Source organism: Argopecten irradians, chromosome 12 (genome assembly GCF_041381155.1).
Source record: "Argopecten irradians isolate NY chromosome 12, Ai_NY, whole genome shotgun sequence".
Classification (NCBI taxonomy): Eukaryota; Metazoa; Mollusca; class Bivalvia; order Pectinida; family Pectinidae; genus Argopecten; species Argopecten irradians.
The window spans coordinates 7,923,797-7,940,338 of NC_091145.1; the positions used below are offsets into that span (position 1 = coordinate 7,923,797).

Here is a 16,542-nt window from a genome sequence, read left to right on the forward strand (position 1 = left end):
TAGCGAATGAAGTATAGGTACTTCTGGCTACACAAAAAAAAAACCAACAAAAACGGGATGGAGAACTTTCTGTGTTTACTCCGTTTCTTCTTCTTCTTCTATTTCCTGTCGCGACTTTGTCCGAACATTTCTCGAAAACTGAATCGATTTAAAAAAAATTGTGATGTCATTTCTGGTGACCTGCAGATGTGCTGACCGGTTTCATTTTATCCGACCAGCATCCAAGATAGCCGCCACAGCCTTTCATTGTTCAAAATCGAACTGCTTATAGATATTTAAATACCGGTCAGATTTGTCTGGAATCGATATGTAGATTAAATCAGATTCTAAATTTTTAAAGTGAAAAATACAAAATTATGAGTAAAAAAAACAAATTTTGTGACTGTTTAAAGAGACAATTCATTCAGGCTAATTCTTTTACATAACCAAGAAGCAAGATATGGCATAAATGTATTGTTCTACATTTCTTTTGAAACATATAACATAAAATATTGACAAATACCACGTCATTGTTTAGTATTTTAATTGAGACCGTTGTAATTACAAATCGTTGATCAATACGATAAAGCAGGTACAACATGCACGCTGTACCCATACACTGTACCCGAGTCAAAGTCACGCACGTTAAACAAATAAACTACATAACTACTGAGGAGGTGATACAATGATTTTTAGGCAAGAAAATCCACCTAATAAGGTAAAAACACTACTGTCAGAGCAATATGAGCAGTTCTAGAGTAAAGTTGCATTACTGTACGAGCAAGGAACAGGGTTCGGCATACAATATGTTCGACCACAATGTGTAATGGCAGACAGCGAGCGAGTTTGAACATTTCACACGTATTTCACCACCATGGGCTTTTCTGGCATATCACAGTAAAACCGACTGATCTAATTTCCATTAGAACTGGGTTTTTTTTCGATAAACGTACACATTTTAATGTTCTCTTAGACTGAATGGTCCCTTTAAATTTTTCGAACACCAGTAAGAGTTATTTCCTTTTATTCACTGGTCAACAGGGATCCGTTTTAAGTCCGGATCATTTTTGTTGTATTTTTAAGTTATAGATCTGTTACTAGTGACATACATGTGAACTATTTTGAGGTCATTTTTGGGCAACTTTTACAGAAACCAGGAATCAAGATGGCTGTCGCGGCATGCAATACAATTATTATAGGCATTGCAATGTCTAATATATTTACTTTAATGATGTGACTTTTCAAAAAGCATTTTTCTTCTGCGAAATAATATTTATTTACTGGTAAAACGATGTCACGTTATCATTCAGGGGAGGTCACTCTTGTCAAATTAGGCTCTGTGGAGATTGGGGGAACTTTATGTGACGGCACCCGTCACAATTAGATCTTATTTAGCTCCAGGATCGTCTTTCTTATGATTTCCGTTTAACCATTGAACTTTTATACATTAACAATGTTGTTAACATCCTCTGTCAAAGTTGTGAAGAAATTGGACCTGTGTTTTTGTAGTCATTCTTCAACATTATCTGTATAAAAACATTCATCTGAAATAAATTCGCCCCTTAAATAGATTTTCTAAATAGATTTTGTTTTAAAAAAATGACATATTTGTTTTTATCCAGGGTATTTTCAAGAAAATCGAACCACGATAGAGCATTATAGCTCCATAAAAACCCTTTATTTGTCATTGACAAGGACGTTATTATAATGACATAATTCAGTCACATGACGTAAGGGCTAATATACGGGTCACGTGACTGAATCCCACTCCAGATTAATATGTACCTCCTACATTGTAACTGACCACAGTTACGGCTGAAAAGGCAACTAGGTGGTTGCCAAAATCTACACATGAGTAGATTGATTCGTCTATTAGATATAATGGGGTTATCTCCCTTTAATTTCACTTCGGACTTCTGTGCACGTTTGAAATTGCGATTGACGCACGTTTGTGTGCGCGCTATCTGCGCGATGCACGAATGTAGTTTTTGGTATGTTGTGCGATTCACTATATATATATATTGTACCGTACAATTATTAATACATGTACACACTATGTTGCTTCAGTATTAATTGAGATTATTTAATCATTGTGGCAGCATTTTAGCTTTATCAAGCTACATGATGTAATATATAATTTTGCTGTAAATCTTTACTATCTTCATTTGTAATTGAGATATTAAGCATTAATGTGGCAAATAATACACTTTATTTTTATTTTTTTTTAACATTTTAGGATTATTTGAGCACTTTACACTAAAAAAAATGAAAAATAACACATGTATTTAAACATGACAAAAAATAAGCACACGGACACTCCCCCTCTCTCCCCCGTATGAATTAAGTGGTCAGTACCTGGCAACTGCCCCACATGGGATTTCCAGAGGTGAAGGGCTGGTGGTAATATGTCGGCACAATCTCTCCCAGAGTGCATTGCGGTAATACATGTATGTCGGCACAATCTCTCCCAGAGTGCATTGCGGTTACCCTTCATTATTATAAAGATTGAGATAAATGAAGGGTAACCGCAATGCACTCTGGGAGAGATTGATGTCCGCACATCTTAGTGCCGTTGAATATAACATATGTGAGAAATAGTATATATTGACCGAGGTTCACATTTTTTGTGAACATCTGCTGGTGAATTTGATGTTCACTTTGTTCAATATACTACAAGTATTTCTCTATTCATATCACATCAATGTTCACCAGATGATGGTTAAAAGTACATCGAATTTAACGTTTGATATTTCTAGTTTCTGTACTGTACTGTGCACATGGACTTTTTCCATTTCTTTTTTTTTTCATTTTAAAATTGTATGGAATATGTTAATGAAATAGAAATTAATATTAATTCTATTTCAAATCTTTAAAGTACTAGTAATAAACTATCGTGATCAGAAACGTACGTACATTATATATCCGATCAATATGCGTGTTCCCGATCTATTTATAGCAGTTTTAAGGTTTTTTCCTGTGTTTTATATCGAACGCGCCTTCTTGTGTTGTGGCGAGTAAGTAACTTCCGGTATTCTGTAATTCTGAATTTTGAATGACGCATCAGCTGTTTGTTGTGATATGTGACGAGTTAACATTAATTATAGACAGTCAATTGTGTGCCAATGGCGTCTTTTAATACCACAGATTCAGACGACGCATTTGATTATCTATTCAAGATTGTTTTGATCGGCGACGCGGGAGTTGGTAAAACATGTGTAGTGCAGAGGTTCAAATCGGGCACTTATGTCGAAAAACATGGGAGTACAATCGGGGTTGATTTCACAATGAAAACAATGCAAATAGATGGTAAACTCATCAAGGTAATAACATTAATTATATTTCCCTTATTCTAAGTGCCGTGTTAAATATATCTAGATATGAAAAGCCTTTGGTTTATAAAAATAAAAACCACAGTACAAAATGTATTTACAATAACAATGTTAGAGGTATATCATGACGTGACACTTTTGAATCATAACGTCGATCCTATCAAAAGTTTCCCTATGTACAATGCAGCTATGTGTAATTTCTTTTCACACACTGTTTTCCAGCCGTGGTACAATAATTATATAAGTTGTAGACTTGTAAGGCGGATCTATATTTAGTTTTATCTTTGATCCTCTACTTGCTGCGCATTGAGGTGACAATTTACATTATGTATATTATAAAACACTCTATTCACAAATTAAAAGTTTTAAGATGCTCCACCGCCAAATAAATGACAAATGATACACATCATTTGAACAATAATTGGTGTTTAATTGTGTGTATATATATATATGTCTAATTAAACAAAACATATTATCAAATAATTTATTTTGCTTTCGGTGTAGGCGCAATCAGTACTTCATCACGTATAGGTTATAGTGCCATGGATTTTTTTGGGGGATGCAATTATTTTTTTTTTTTTATATTTTTAACTTGAAGTAAAATTATAAGTTCAAACTTTTCAATGATGGTAATGGTGTAAAGTAAGTAACTTTTGTAACTGAAAATATACTAAATCATCTTCTTCTGTTTTTGATAGTGGAAAAAATACCATTTGTCAGAGGTGGAGCATCGTTAAAAGGTTTAAAAAAGAAAGTTCTGGTTCTGGCTGGTATGTAGTAAACCATTAAACATGTACAGAAAAAATGTATATTAAATTGGTTGTGTTATCAATGTTTTTTTGTATTTTTTTTCCAGTTACAAATCTGGGATACTGCTGGCCAGGAAAGGTTTCGTACGATAACACAGAGTTACTACAGAAGTGCGAATGGTGTAATTTTAGCATATGACATTACTAAAAAAGCTTCATTTGAAAATATATCCCGCTGGATTGAAGATGTTAAAAGATACGCAGGATCAAATATAGTGCAATGTCTGATTGGTAAGAAGAAAATTTATTTTATTGAACAAAACTAAATATTGTGGTATCATCTGGTATGTTTGGAAGATTACCAGTACCAATAAATCGGAGGCATAAAAAATAAAACCATTTCTGATCCACTTGCAATACTAAAGCATATATATATCCATAAGTACACAATGTACCTGGTGCCAATTTATCGAAACAAACTTAGGTCAAAAACTGACTGAAGTCGTAAATTTTCATATAAATTACATAAGAAGACTTAAGTCTGCACAAATGTTTCGAGAAATTGGGGCCTGTATATAAATAAAGGATCTGTCTTTAGTTTCCCTTCATATTAGATTGATGATAAAAAAAAATATTCATTTTTTGTGAACCTTTTGCAAGCAAAAATAAAAAATTTGAAATGAGTATCATCAATCTAATATGAAGGGAATTTTGATATGAATAATAGATTCTGTTTTATCATATAACTCATATTTGGAGTTTTTTGCCAGATGATCAATAAAATGATCAGTTGCGATTTTGAACATATCATTGAAAACCAAGTTGGTCATACAAGTTGCATGGAAATACATGTAAGTAGCCAGCAACATATTATATTGTGACATTTTCATGATGTCACAGGTTGATATTAAAAAGGCACGACAAAACATTCCTCAACAGTCATTCACAGTTGTCGTCAATTTTCCATTGCTTTGAACTTTTACTGTTTGGAAAAAAAAATTAATTGATTATCATGTTCAAATCAATATGACAATTGATACTGATTTTACACACTGTAAGGAATCTACATATTAGTGATCAATTCATCATTTTGTAGTAAAAAAGAAGGTAAAAATAAATAAAATTTATGAAACAGCTTTATTGAATGGGAAAGCTAGGAAGCCATATGTATCCTCTTCATGATGTTTCATGTATTTGTACAAGTAGATATATGCATGGAGAATTACGTCATTTTTGAAAATGCATGGAGTTATGAATGGATTAATTACAGGGACCAAAAGTGATCTGGAACATCTACGAGAGGTTAAGACAGCTGAATCCAGAGCCTATGCTGATCACCACAGCATGGTAGACGTCATAGAAACAAGTGCTAAAGAAAACACAAATGTGGAAGAAGTGTTTATGAGGATGGCAAAGGCAAGTTTGTATTTCAAGCTTTAAACAGAAAAAAATTAGGGCTGGAATTCAGATGGTAGGGTGTAATTGTTTTTAGTAGCAAAGCAAAGTTCTGCAAACGAAAATTTATCATTCCTTATGAGTTTATCTTCATTTATATTTTACATTTCTTCTAAGCTACAGGTTCTGACAAATCAAAATGTACCCAATCTGATGGCTTCTCCAGAATATTCATAATGGTAATAGGAGTGTCACGGTTAACCGAAAATACGGTTAACCGAAAAATTCAACCGTACGGTTCGGTTCGGTACGATAATTCTAAGTTTCGGTTCGGTTCATTAAAAAAAATAACTGTCCTATAATACCTGATATTTACGTGTATAAACTGTATTGCAGATTATTTCTTTGAAATTCGGCGAAGTTGTTTGTCAGAATCCCGAGAAATACACCTGTTGACCGACATATATGTGTAACACGTGTGCAAGTTCAGTCATTCAGAAGATCGTTTTTTGCATACATAATATCTAAATGATATATTTCACTATATGTTTTATATTTTATAATTGATAATTTTTTATTATGTATTTTTCCGATAACATTAATCCCGCAGAATATCGGCAGCTAAATCAAGCCGCCATTGTGTTGCCGATTGTAAACAATCGCGTTTCCGTCGGCCAATATTCCGTGAATTAAAGCATTTTACGATTGAACATGCACCTGGTACGTAATAATGTTTATCTCTATTATAATTCAAATGCATAATACTTTTTAAAAACACTTTTTCTGGGATAATACCGATGTATTGATTTGCGGTAAAACTTAGATTTTCACATGTCAATCATCACATAATAATGCGTCATGAAGGATACGAGAAAAGTTTTAGTGACGAAATAATGTATCATAAAGGATACGAGGACATATATCTCTCTGTGACTGATTAATGTGTCAATAGTACTGAAAGAGTTAAAAAGATAAGAAAATGTTCAATTATGTTTTTTAAAGATGTTCCACTGCTGAGAGATCATAAATGATACTCAATATTTGAACAAAAATTGGTATTTAATCGTGTTATATGTCTAATTAAGACACAAAATGATATAGAATAATTAATGAATTTCTTTGCTGCATGCACTTTTAGAACTTCAATGTATATAGGATATAGTGCTGTGGATTATTTTTCAGGGCGCAATAAATTATATGTTTTTAATTAGAAGTGAAATCTTGATAAAGAAAAAAAAAACATTTGTTTAAGTGATATACCATCTTTAAATCTAAAGCAGAACTTGCTTTTGATAGAAAATAGACTTAAAAAGTGTGATTGAGATTTGCCTGAACCGAACCGAAAAAACCGAAAACCGATCAAAAAAAGTTGAAACCGAACCGAGCTGAAAAAACATGAACCGTGACATCCCTAAATGGTAAACATAAATCCCAATTTTTAGTCATAAGTAACTTATTCCGTATTTAGATTAAAAATACTCAAAACACAAATTTAATATTCAAAATTAAGAGGTAAACAGTATCTCAATAGAACTTCGTCTTTATACTCAGAGACATGATGCTACTAGGTCCAAAAATTTCACTGTTGTGCTGTAGTTTTATGTCATGTCCATTTTGCCTGGTATTATCTTGTCCAGGCACTTTTTCCTTTACTAGAAGATAATTGGACCTCAAACTTCCTAATAAAGATGTAAGACCACCTTAGACAAAGTCACTCTGTCCTTTTTGTTAACCTTTGACTTGAATTCAGTTACAGAAAAAAATGTGAGTCTGTGCTCTATCATTATGATATATAAATTACTGATAACTTCATACATGTACTTTTTATGTATGGATAATCTAGGGAATTCACATACCAAACCAATTGCAAGGCCATTGTGACCTATACTTTGACACTAAAAAAATGGCTTCATTAATATAATTTAAACAATTTCCACATCTAAACTATGGAGACTGCCCATAGATAACTTTTTTAGCATTTAAAGACAATGACCAATACACCAACTTTTATATCAAAGTTAAGCAGGTACATTTTTACACAATCTTATTCAGCAGTTCTATTTATACATTGCAGGAGTTAAAGAAACGGTATGGAGGTGACCAGGCTTTTGACAGTAATGAAGACTCTGGTAGAGTTAATTTAAACACACGGACAATCGGTTCAAACTGGTCCTGTTGTGGCAGCTAGATTTCCCCAGAACCAAGAAAACTAGACATTGTGGTGCCAAATGATAAAGCATTACATACACTTTGAACAGACAAAACGAGGGCATATTGTAAAGACCTCCTTTACTTTTGCAACAAGGTGAATATTATTTTGGAATATCAATACCAACCAGTTCCTAAAGTCTATGGTGTACAATTTAATGATGATCATTTACTTTACATTTTTGTCTTAATTTGTCTTTGGTAATTGTTCATAAAGGTATGATTATATGCTTGGTGTTGCTTTTCCGGCAGTGGACAGGACAGTGTCAATATTTGCATTAAAGTCTATATTTTGACAACATTAATCACATCCATTTGAACTGACGCTCAGTCAAATTACTCTTGAGCAAGTAAAATATAACCACTTGTACTAAAATTTTTAATTTTGCATGTTGCCGATGGGTTTCACAATTTAGAACATTAAAATATTGCCTTCTGAAGTATATATATGCTATCTGCTATATATGCTAAATACAGGTTTTAAAGTTTGTGAAAACTGCCGGCGATATGAAATCTTTTAAGGTAAACAGATATGCAAAATTATTGAAAAAATAACTTAAAATCTTATAATCAAGAAATCAAGGCACAATTCTATCAATAATGAATGTCTGCAATCAAAAGACATCAATGTTTTCATCAGTCTGTGGTAGATTGCCCAGAATTGCTCGAAAATGACCCAGACTTAATCCGAACCTGTCTTGCATTTTCATCAAAAAGAATTTCCTGAATTGTGTCAATAAGTGTGATTGATACATTTTCTAAAGATAGAATGCATGTACATGTATCAGAGAACTCACTGGTGAGATGATGATGCAAAATTTATATACATACAATTGAAAATATAAATTCATTTTTTTACCAGTCTGTTAATCTGCTAAAGTGGGCAATATGTAAGAAATTTTCACACACTAAGGTGGCAGTAAAAAAAAGTAATATTTGGTTCTAGTAATTTTGGGTTTAAACCTTTTTTGGATGCTACTTTTTGACAAAGTCTAGCTACAATATTTTTCTATTATAATTTAGTAATGAAACTTGGTCAAGTTTCTCTTTGCATACATAAGAACACATGAATTAATATTGAGGAACTTTTTTTACCCTTTTTTTGGCCTGAATAATTCAGAATTTTTAAGAGTTTTGAAAATTTTAATTTTTATGATATCTTTTCTTAATTCAGTTTTACTGAGATTTGGTTTAACTGTCCTACAACTCAGGTTGATTTTAATGGAGACCTATTAACCCAGTTTGGCCTTGTCATGTAGACTTTAACATCATTTGTAAAATGAAATTGTCGAGAAAAAGAATAATATGTACAATGTACATTATATTTCTTAATTGTTTAAATAAGATATTTAAATTTTGAACTTCACTGTACATACAATTAAATTATATTTTTGTTGTCTTAATGCCTAAGAATTTCCTCATCCTTATTATTGATTTATCACAAGTTTCATGTTGCAAATGTAGTACAAGCAATTTTTTAAAACGATGGTATTTGGATCCCGTCCCAAAAAGCATCAATCCGAAATTTTAAGGTCTCAAGTTCACTGATCAAAGTATTTGAATTTAAATATTTATAAAATACAGACCAAAATATCAATAACATTATTTTTCTTTGATTCAAACTTTGTACAATAATTTTGTCAAAGGTCTGAATTTGGTCTTATTTAATATCCTCCCTAAAAACAAATCTGAAAATGGTACCTGGATACTTATTGGGTGAATTATGGTACAAAGCATTATTATTTTACTTAATAAAACCAATTTAACCTTTATCTTGATGTGGAATGGAGCAATAAGCAGTTGTATTTCAATTTATAAAAAAGCATAGCATGTATTATTACTAAATAATAAATCATTTATTATAATGTTGTGATGTCATTGACTTCTAAGGATATGAAAGTTACAATCATTTGTGCAATTAGTGTGCTGATTCAGAAGTACATAATACTTAGTGTTGAAATATTGTAATTTTGGTGATATATACATGTATCAGCATATTGCTAAGATAATTTTCCATGTAAAATAAAAATTTAGACTTATATCTATAGAAATATTACAGCAATCTTATTTCAAAATTATTATAGAACATGGCTGTATATTCCAGAGAAGTGAAATGCATTGTATATGATATGTAAGGAAATGGATCATATGAAGGATTATATTTATCATATTCGACCTAATAAGCGCCCATGTCCCTATAAGCGCCCCTCTTCCTTTTCGAGGCCTTAATTTTAATTGACCAGGCATAACTTAAGACCAAAACTATACAAAAATGTATAGATTTGCAGTAATTTTGTCTTGTCAGCCTCTTTTCACTTTTTCAAATTTTAAAACGCCCTAGGCGCTTTTGGGGTCGAAAACGGTATATATTTCAGGGAAGTGATCAATTTAGGGAGTGATTTGATCATTGTTGGAGAGTGATCATGCACATAGAAATTTAAGAGGACAGTATAGTTAAAGATACTCCACCCGCTGATAAACAGGGTTTTCTCTCTTTCAAAAACAGGAACAGACGAATTAGTATTTTTCTTAAGTTACAAAAGTATTTACTTTTCACCATTACCATCATGGAAAAGTTTGAGCATCTTATTTTACTGAAAGATAGAAATATTAAAAATACGTAATTGTGCCCCGAAAAAAATCCATGGCACTATGTGTTCTACGGAATAAAGTACTGATTGGGCACGTAGCAAAAACAAAACAAATTATTTTATATGTTTTTTTGTGTTAATTAGACACATATATACACGATTAAACATCAGTTATTGTTCAAATGATGGGTATCGTGATTGATCTGTCGACAGTGGAACATCTTTAAAACAAAGTCATCATATTAAAGAATAAGTTGAATTTATGTAATGAGTATGTGATCACATGAAAGTAAAGGATGGCTTATATTTTTGGTTAGCACTGGTGTGAACATGGCTTGATATTCTAGGAAAGTGGTCAAGTGAAACTTGACAAAACTTCTTTAAATTAATGCATTCACTTTGCTTCTTGTTTATCTTATCAGTTTTGTAGTGTATCGTTGGAAATACTTGACATTCCAAATATAATGCTCAATAATTTATTTAGTTAGTTATTCACATACTAGATTCACTAGCAGGAATTATGTGAATGCAATAGTGTAGTGTTTTATGCTTGAATTAGAAGTCAATAACGTAGCTTAAATTCAGATTTAAGTATGCATGTTGGACAAGTTAATGCTGTAAGCATTTGACAAGTCTAACTAAGTCTAGACACTTTTAACTTCAACATTATTATATTTGCATAAGTCGGGTCCCGATAAGTTCATAGTAATATGTAAATAATTCAAATTCATTCACATCTAGCAAAGTGTGTTCATTATGAATGGTCATAGCTTTGGTGAAATCTGACATGTATTAATTAATTGTAAACCATTTAAAGTATTACTAAACATCATAATGTAAATAAAATACAGATTGAGAAAGATGGAAGATGAAACTTTAGCCACGGTGTTCCTGAAATACAAATACAATGAACCTCTATTTCCTGATATTTGAGGAAAAAGGCTTGATTTTTATGTTGCCATATTCCTGTTTTGCCTTCGGTGCTATTAGGTCGCATGGACTCTTTATATGAGTTAAAGTTATATAATTATTTTATTATGTTGTTTACTTGTAAGCCTCTGAAGACCACGTCAATGGTTCACCCCCTTCCCCAGTTGTATCGACTCCTTTTGCTTTTCAACCTGTGAACAGAAATAAATCACGCTTAGTGTAAAGTGATGACTATGCATTTTTCTCACTAAAAGTAAACAATTTTCCCACCACCAATCATTGATTTGTCACCTTGGGAGATTTCTCTGTCAACCCCTAGGGTATGACAGATTGCGCGCGCTAACCTTTTGAACCTGAAGACAATTACATGTACGTGACGTCAATGTCGATGGACCCATGTCATGTCGCGGTGAAAATGCTTCTTTTTTAGGCTATTATTTTCTTTTTCTTTCGTATATGAGAGAAAAAGAATCATTCCCTACCCATGATGGTGTGGCAACCAAATCACAACCCTCGGGAGAATTCCTGAATGTCTAACCCTCGGCAAGCCTCAGGTAGGATGTTCATGTCGAATTACCCCTCGAGTTGTGATTCTGTTTTCACACCCTCTAGGTAGGGAAGATTCTATTTATCAATTTGTTTACTCATTCTTAGTATTATATGTAAGTTACACTACTGCATTCTATCATTTCCTTTGTTGCTTGCCATGGTGATAACGTTTTTGATTACGATTGTTTATGTATGTCTGTATTCTGCGTTTATGGTTTCCATTTGGTGATTATTTACGGTACTCCTTTCATATCAATCTATAATTTCTTTAATATTTTCTTTTTTGTTTGCTTTATATGTATTGAAGTCACAGTTATCCTTGTAGGTTTTAGCTCACATTCCGCAGGGAAAAGTAAGCTTAGCTATAGTGCATGATAATTGAAGATCTGATGTAAAGCATGTATGCAGAGGTGATAGACTATATCAGTTTGTTTAATATTGGATGCAATTAGTGCATCCTCAAAGTTAAATCAAAGTCATATTGGTGACGTTTGTTATTTATTCAGTAAAGATGTGTCTTAAACACATTTGGTCTGTATTGTTATTTAAATACTTTTGGTTTGTAGCGTTAATGTTAATTTGTTATAAAATAGACCACCAGGTGAAGGATGTCAGTCTATTGTTATTCACATCTCTGATACACTGTACCTAGCTCTCACACCTTGATTATTGCAACTCTAATTTGTTTGTTATCTTTGTATTTGTTATGTTATTTTTGTGTAATTGCCGTTGGGGGTTTTCGTGTGTAATTCCGTAACGAAAGTACATAGTATTGGTGAAAATTTACTGTAAATACATTTTATTTGAAAATTCAAAAAAAAAAATATAGAAAATAGATATATCCTATCTATCTATAACGATATAAATGAAATATCATATGGCCGGTTATTTTCCCGGGCTAAAATTTTCGTGTTTATTTCAACTCGTTCTTAATATCGCATGGATCAAAATTTCGCGAACATGGCGATGACCGCCGAAAGTATCATCCCCGCGAAAACAACCGATTCTATGTATACGGTATGAACAGATTTATAATAAGTCACTACCTTTCTGAAATGGCTTTTTTATTTTTTAAAAGGGAATGTAAAACGACATTGATGATTTTGTAGAGTCGCAAAAGTTATTTACTTACCGTTAATACTACACTCATCATCATCTTCGAAAAAAAATAATTATAAATAAAACGTAAAATTTCATAACGCGGCTCGTCTTATGTTTCCCGTCGTCGTCCTAAGTACCGCGCGGTAGATGACAATTACTGCACCAGGCTATAAAAAACAGCGAAATAAATCTCGACAGTTATCACATATTACGCAGGAAATTTTACATTTGTTTAGTGTTAACTTTGCGACAAAATTTTAGGCCATCGGTATGTATTTGTAATTATGTTATGAATATTTTCAAGAAACCTTTAAATTTTGCTCCGGAAAGGTAGTGGGCCTTTAAAGTACAGAACAGTAACTCATATAAAGCTTGGTGATAGTTAAAAATAATCTCGATAAATCCTCAGGAAAAGCACTGCTCCATGACTTATTACTTATTATCGAGTCGAGAAAACATTATACATTGACTTATTATTTCAAATGTATAATGCAGATGCAGTCAGGGTAAATTCCATGTCTTTATTTTTGCTACACTGTAACTTCATTAAAGACGTTTACGTAAAAAACTTTGTTGGGTGTCGTGCGAATTCTTTCGCTGATTCTTCGAACAACACTCCCAGACTTTGTTTTGTGGAGTGTCACTAATGGTTCATATTTTGAACACAAATGAGAATTATAAACATACATGTATATCACTGTACAAGATAATATTTATTACTATTTGCTCATTACACATGTATTGATATAGATGTGATTCAGTGTATACAACACACATCACACATGGACTGGGCTCCATTGATTGATTGATGTAATAGAACTGGTGTAAAATTAAACATGGAGAGGATATCGGTGTTGGTTTTTATTTTAACTTACCATTATACTTACTCTATCCTTAGGCCACTTCTGTGCAGGACTGGTAAAAGGATACAGACAGGCAAATTGTTGTTTTTCCCCTTGGTTAAAATGAATGAATCTGCTGTATCAAGTGAAAAGTGTCGACGAACAAATAATTGGTCAAGTTCTGCGTTGATGAATGTACGGTTTTCTCCGATCCATACCCAGTGACTGAACAAGGTCGTATTTATCAGAACCAATTAAGGAATAGTGTCTCCTCATGACCTGGTAAGCCATAAACCGGTCATTGTCGCCTCGTAATAAAACCTGATGACGAGCAGTGTCTCCGTGCTGAATGGTTAAGATTTATCTGAACGTGACCTTGATAGCAGTGTTTTCAGATGTCCACGTGTCTTTATATTTTTTTGAAAGTGTTTAAACAGGTCTTATTCTTTATTTTGAAATATTCTATACGAAGTGTGCGTACAACATTTTTGCGATAAATGGATTAGATTGTGCAAACAAGCATATGTACCAAGTAGGAGAACATACAGGGACGTTGTCGACCAACGAAAACTTCATAGTAATATCAACACAAAATTTTACATTGAAAAAAGATGATGATGACCGACTGTTATTTTTAAAAAAATCAATATTCTGTGAGGGTTTTTTTTCAATTCATTATATGCATGTAAATAACAATGTTTTTCCTTTCACAGAAGGACTTCCATACCAATTTCCATATTTGAATTGATTATTTCAAATCTGCAGTTACACCACTTTCACATTAATTACAGATACACGTACAATCATTGTTTACACATCCATTCAAAAAAGTTACTTTCAGTGGGGATTCTTAAATAAAACAAACATTTTAATATTCGTTAACAGGTTTCATACATTTAATAATTTTAGTATTATATATATCACGTAATGTTACATTTAATTTCACGATTTCTTATAATTATCAAACGCAAAAACGCGCAAATTTTATTCGCAAATAGGAACATAAACCAGTACATATGTACTTGTATGATCGATAGACCAGAGGAAAGAACGAAAGCCTCCATCAGTTTAAAACGGGCGTTATCAAGGAATCTAGATTTTTCATTGAGAACAGAATAAGAAAAAACAAGATCCTAAATAGTAATGTAGAGTCAATTTCGTCAACATGCAATGGGGTAAAAATAACAGTTATAACGCCCTGTTTGTAGGAACGGTTGTGAACCAGACATAAAAGGGAAACTTCATTCTAATATACACATATAAACACAACTGAGATCTTCCTAAAATAATCGGTATACAAGGTTTCAGTTGCAGGAACAGTAGAGCTTTGATGCATTTAAACGCGAATTCAAGTCTATTGTATGTAAATAGCAGATGCTGGTTTTACACTTAATAATGATTATGTTTGGATAACGGTTCTTAAATTTCTGAGTACCTTAACTCAGATATTTGTTTATGAGTGCACAATTTCATAAATTCGAGTCATTGATTTTTTTTCTTGGTTCAAATAAAATATGTCATTAAAAGCACATACACAAGTGCGCCCTCTTATATATTTAGGAGGGGATCAAATCACCTTATTCATACTAGGAATGTACTGGTTTTAACTTTTTTTTCCAATATATGAATAGTTGCTTTTCCCCTTCTTGTAGTGAGGGATAATGCTATTATTACTGATGTTCCAAGTCAACTAAAACGGACCTGAACCACTGTATATGGAAATATAGGTAATTCGTATACAAATATAATGAAATGATTTTATGATTTCATAATTTATGTAACAGTTACACAAAGACCAATACATACTCTTTCCTACATAACTTACACACATCGTCATCTCATACATGCACGCTTGTGTCAGCATCACCAACATTGTGATGATACATTTATTAGTAAATGTGTCTTTTTAAAGGTTTATTTGTTTCTTTATTTGATTAATTTAACAGCCATGTTTGTTTGTTGTTTGATTAATTAAAGCTTGGTCATGTGTGTGCTTTGTTAAACTGCGGTTTTATTTCTGTTCTTTTTATAGTGCTATATGATTAACGTCCATTATAATACAAAACCATCGCCCACTCCCATGCTGAGCACTAACAGGAGCAGAAACATACCACTTTTATACTTTGGTGTGTCTCGGTCAGGGGACAGAACCCAGAGCCTTCCTCACAGGGGCGAATGAACGGTCTCCCATGTAAAGTGCGATGTACGTGTTTTTGGGATACTGCGGTATGTTCGTATTGTGTCTTGTATAGTGGAACTCTTGCCCTTTTTATAGTGCTGTATCACTGTAGCGTGCTTTAGAAGACACCAAGCTACATACCCCGTCCTGACACATTATAATGACAATGGGCAAACCATTAGTCCTGCTCCCTGTATGCCGAACACTAAGCAGAAACAGAAACTACCACTTTTATAGACTGTGCATGGTGTGCCTCGACAAAGAGGACAGACTCCATATCCTACCTCACAGGGGCGAGCCCTCAACAGAAGGCCAAAAGTGAGACGGTGCCAAGGGAGACGCTAGGGAGAACAAAGTCAGTTAGGAAGAATAGAAAGATAAGAGCCTTTTACGATCAACCAATAGGGGCAGCAGGTACAAAATTCTAATGACCTATCTGCAGGGCAAGTTTTAAGGTTTAAGACCCTGTTTAAACTAGTTATATTTTGTATGACCAGATATCATTTTTAGGTATACTTGAACATAACTAAATTGATAACAAGTGATTTTACCAGGCTTAACCTTGGGTGTTACTGTTGACTCGAAGATTGTGCTGTTTGCAGTTTAGTAAGTCCACAGGGTTTGGAACATATTTCTGTCACCAAATAAACATAACACTGTTTATTAGTGTTTGTAGCATTTATTAGGATC

General features: G+C 32.9%; 1 protein-coding gene across 1 annotated transcript; it reads left to right on the forward strand.

Annotated features, from left to right (window-relative positions):
• Positions 1-2,980: 2,980 nt before the first annotated feature.
• On the forward strand, positions 2,981-13,677 carry LOC138336694 (ras-related protein Rab-43-like). Its single transcript, XM_069286241.1, has 4 exons — positions 2,981-3,299; positions 4,165-4,348; positions 5,328-5,473; positions 7,527-13,677. The coding sequence occupies exons 1-4, from the start codon at positions 3,102-3,104 to the stop codon at positions 7,638-7,640; spliced, it is 642 nt and encodes a 213-aa protein (XP_069142342.1). The 5' UTR covers positions 2,981-3,101; the 3' UTR covers positions 7,641-13,677.
• Positions 13,678-16,542: the final 2,865 nt, after the last annotated feature.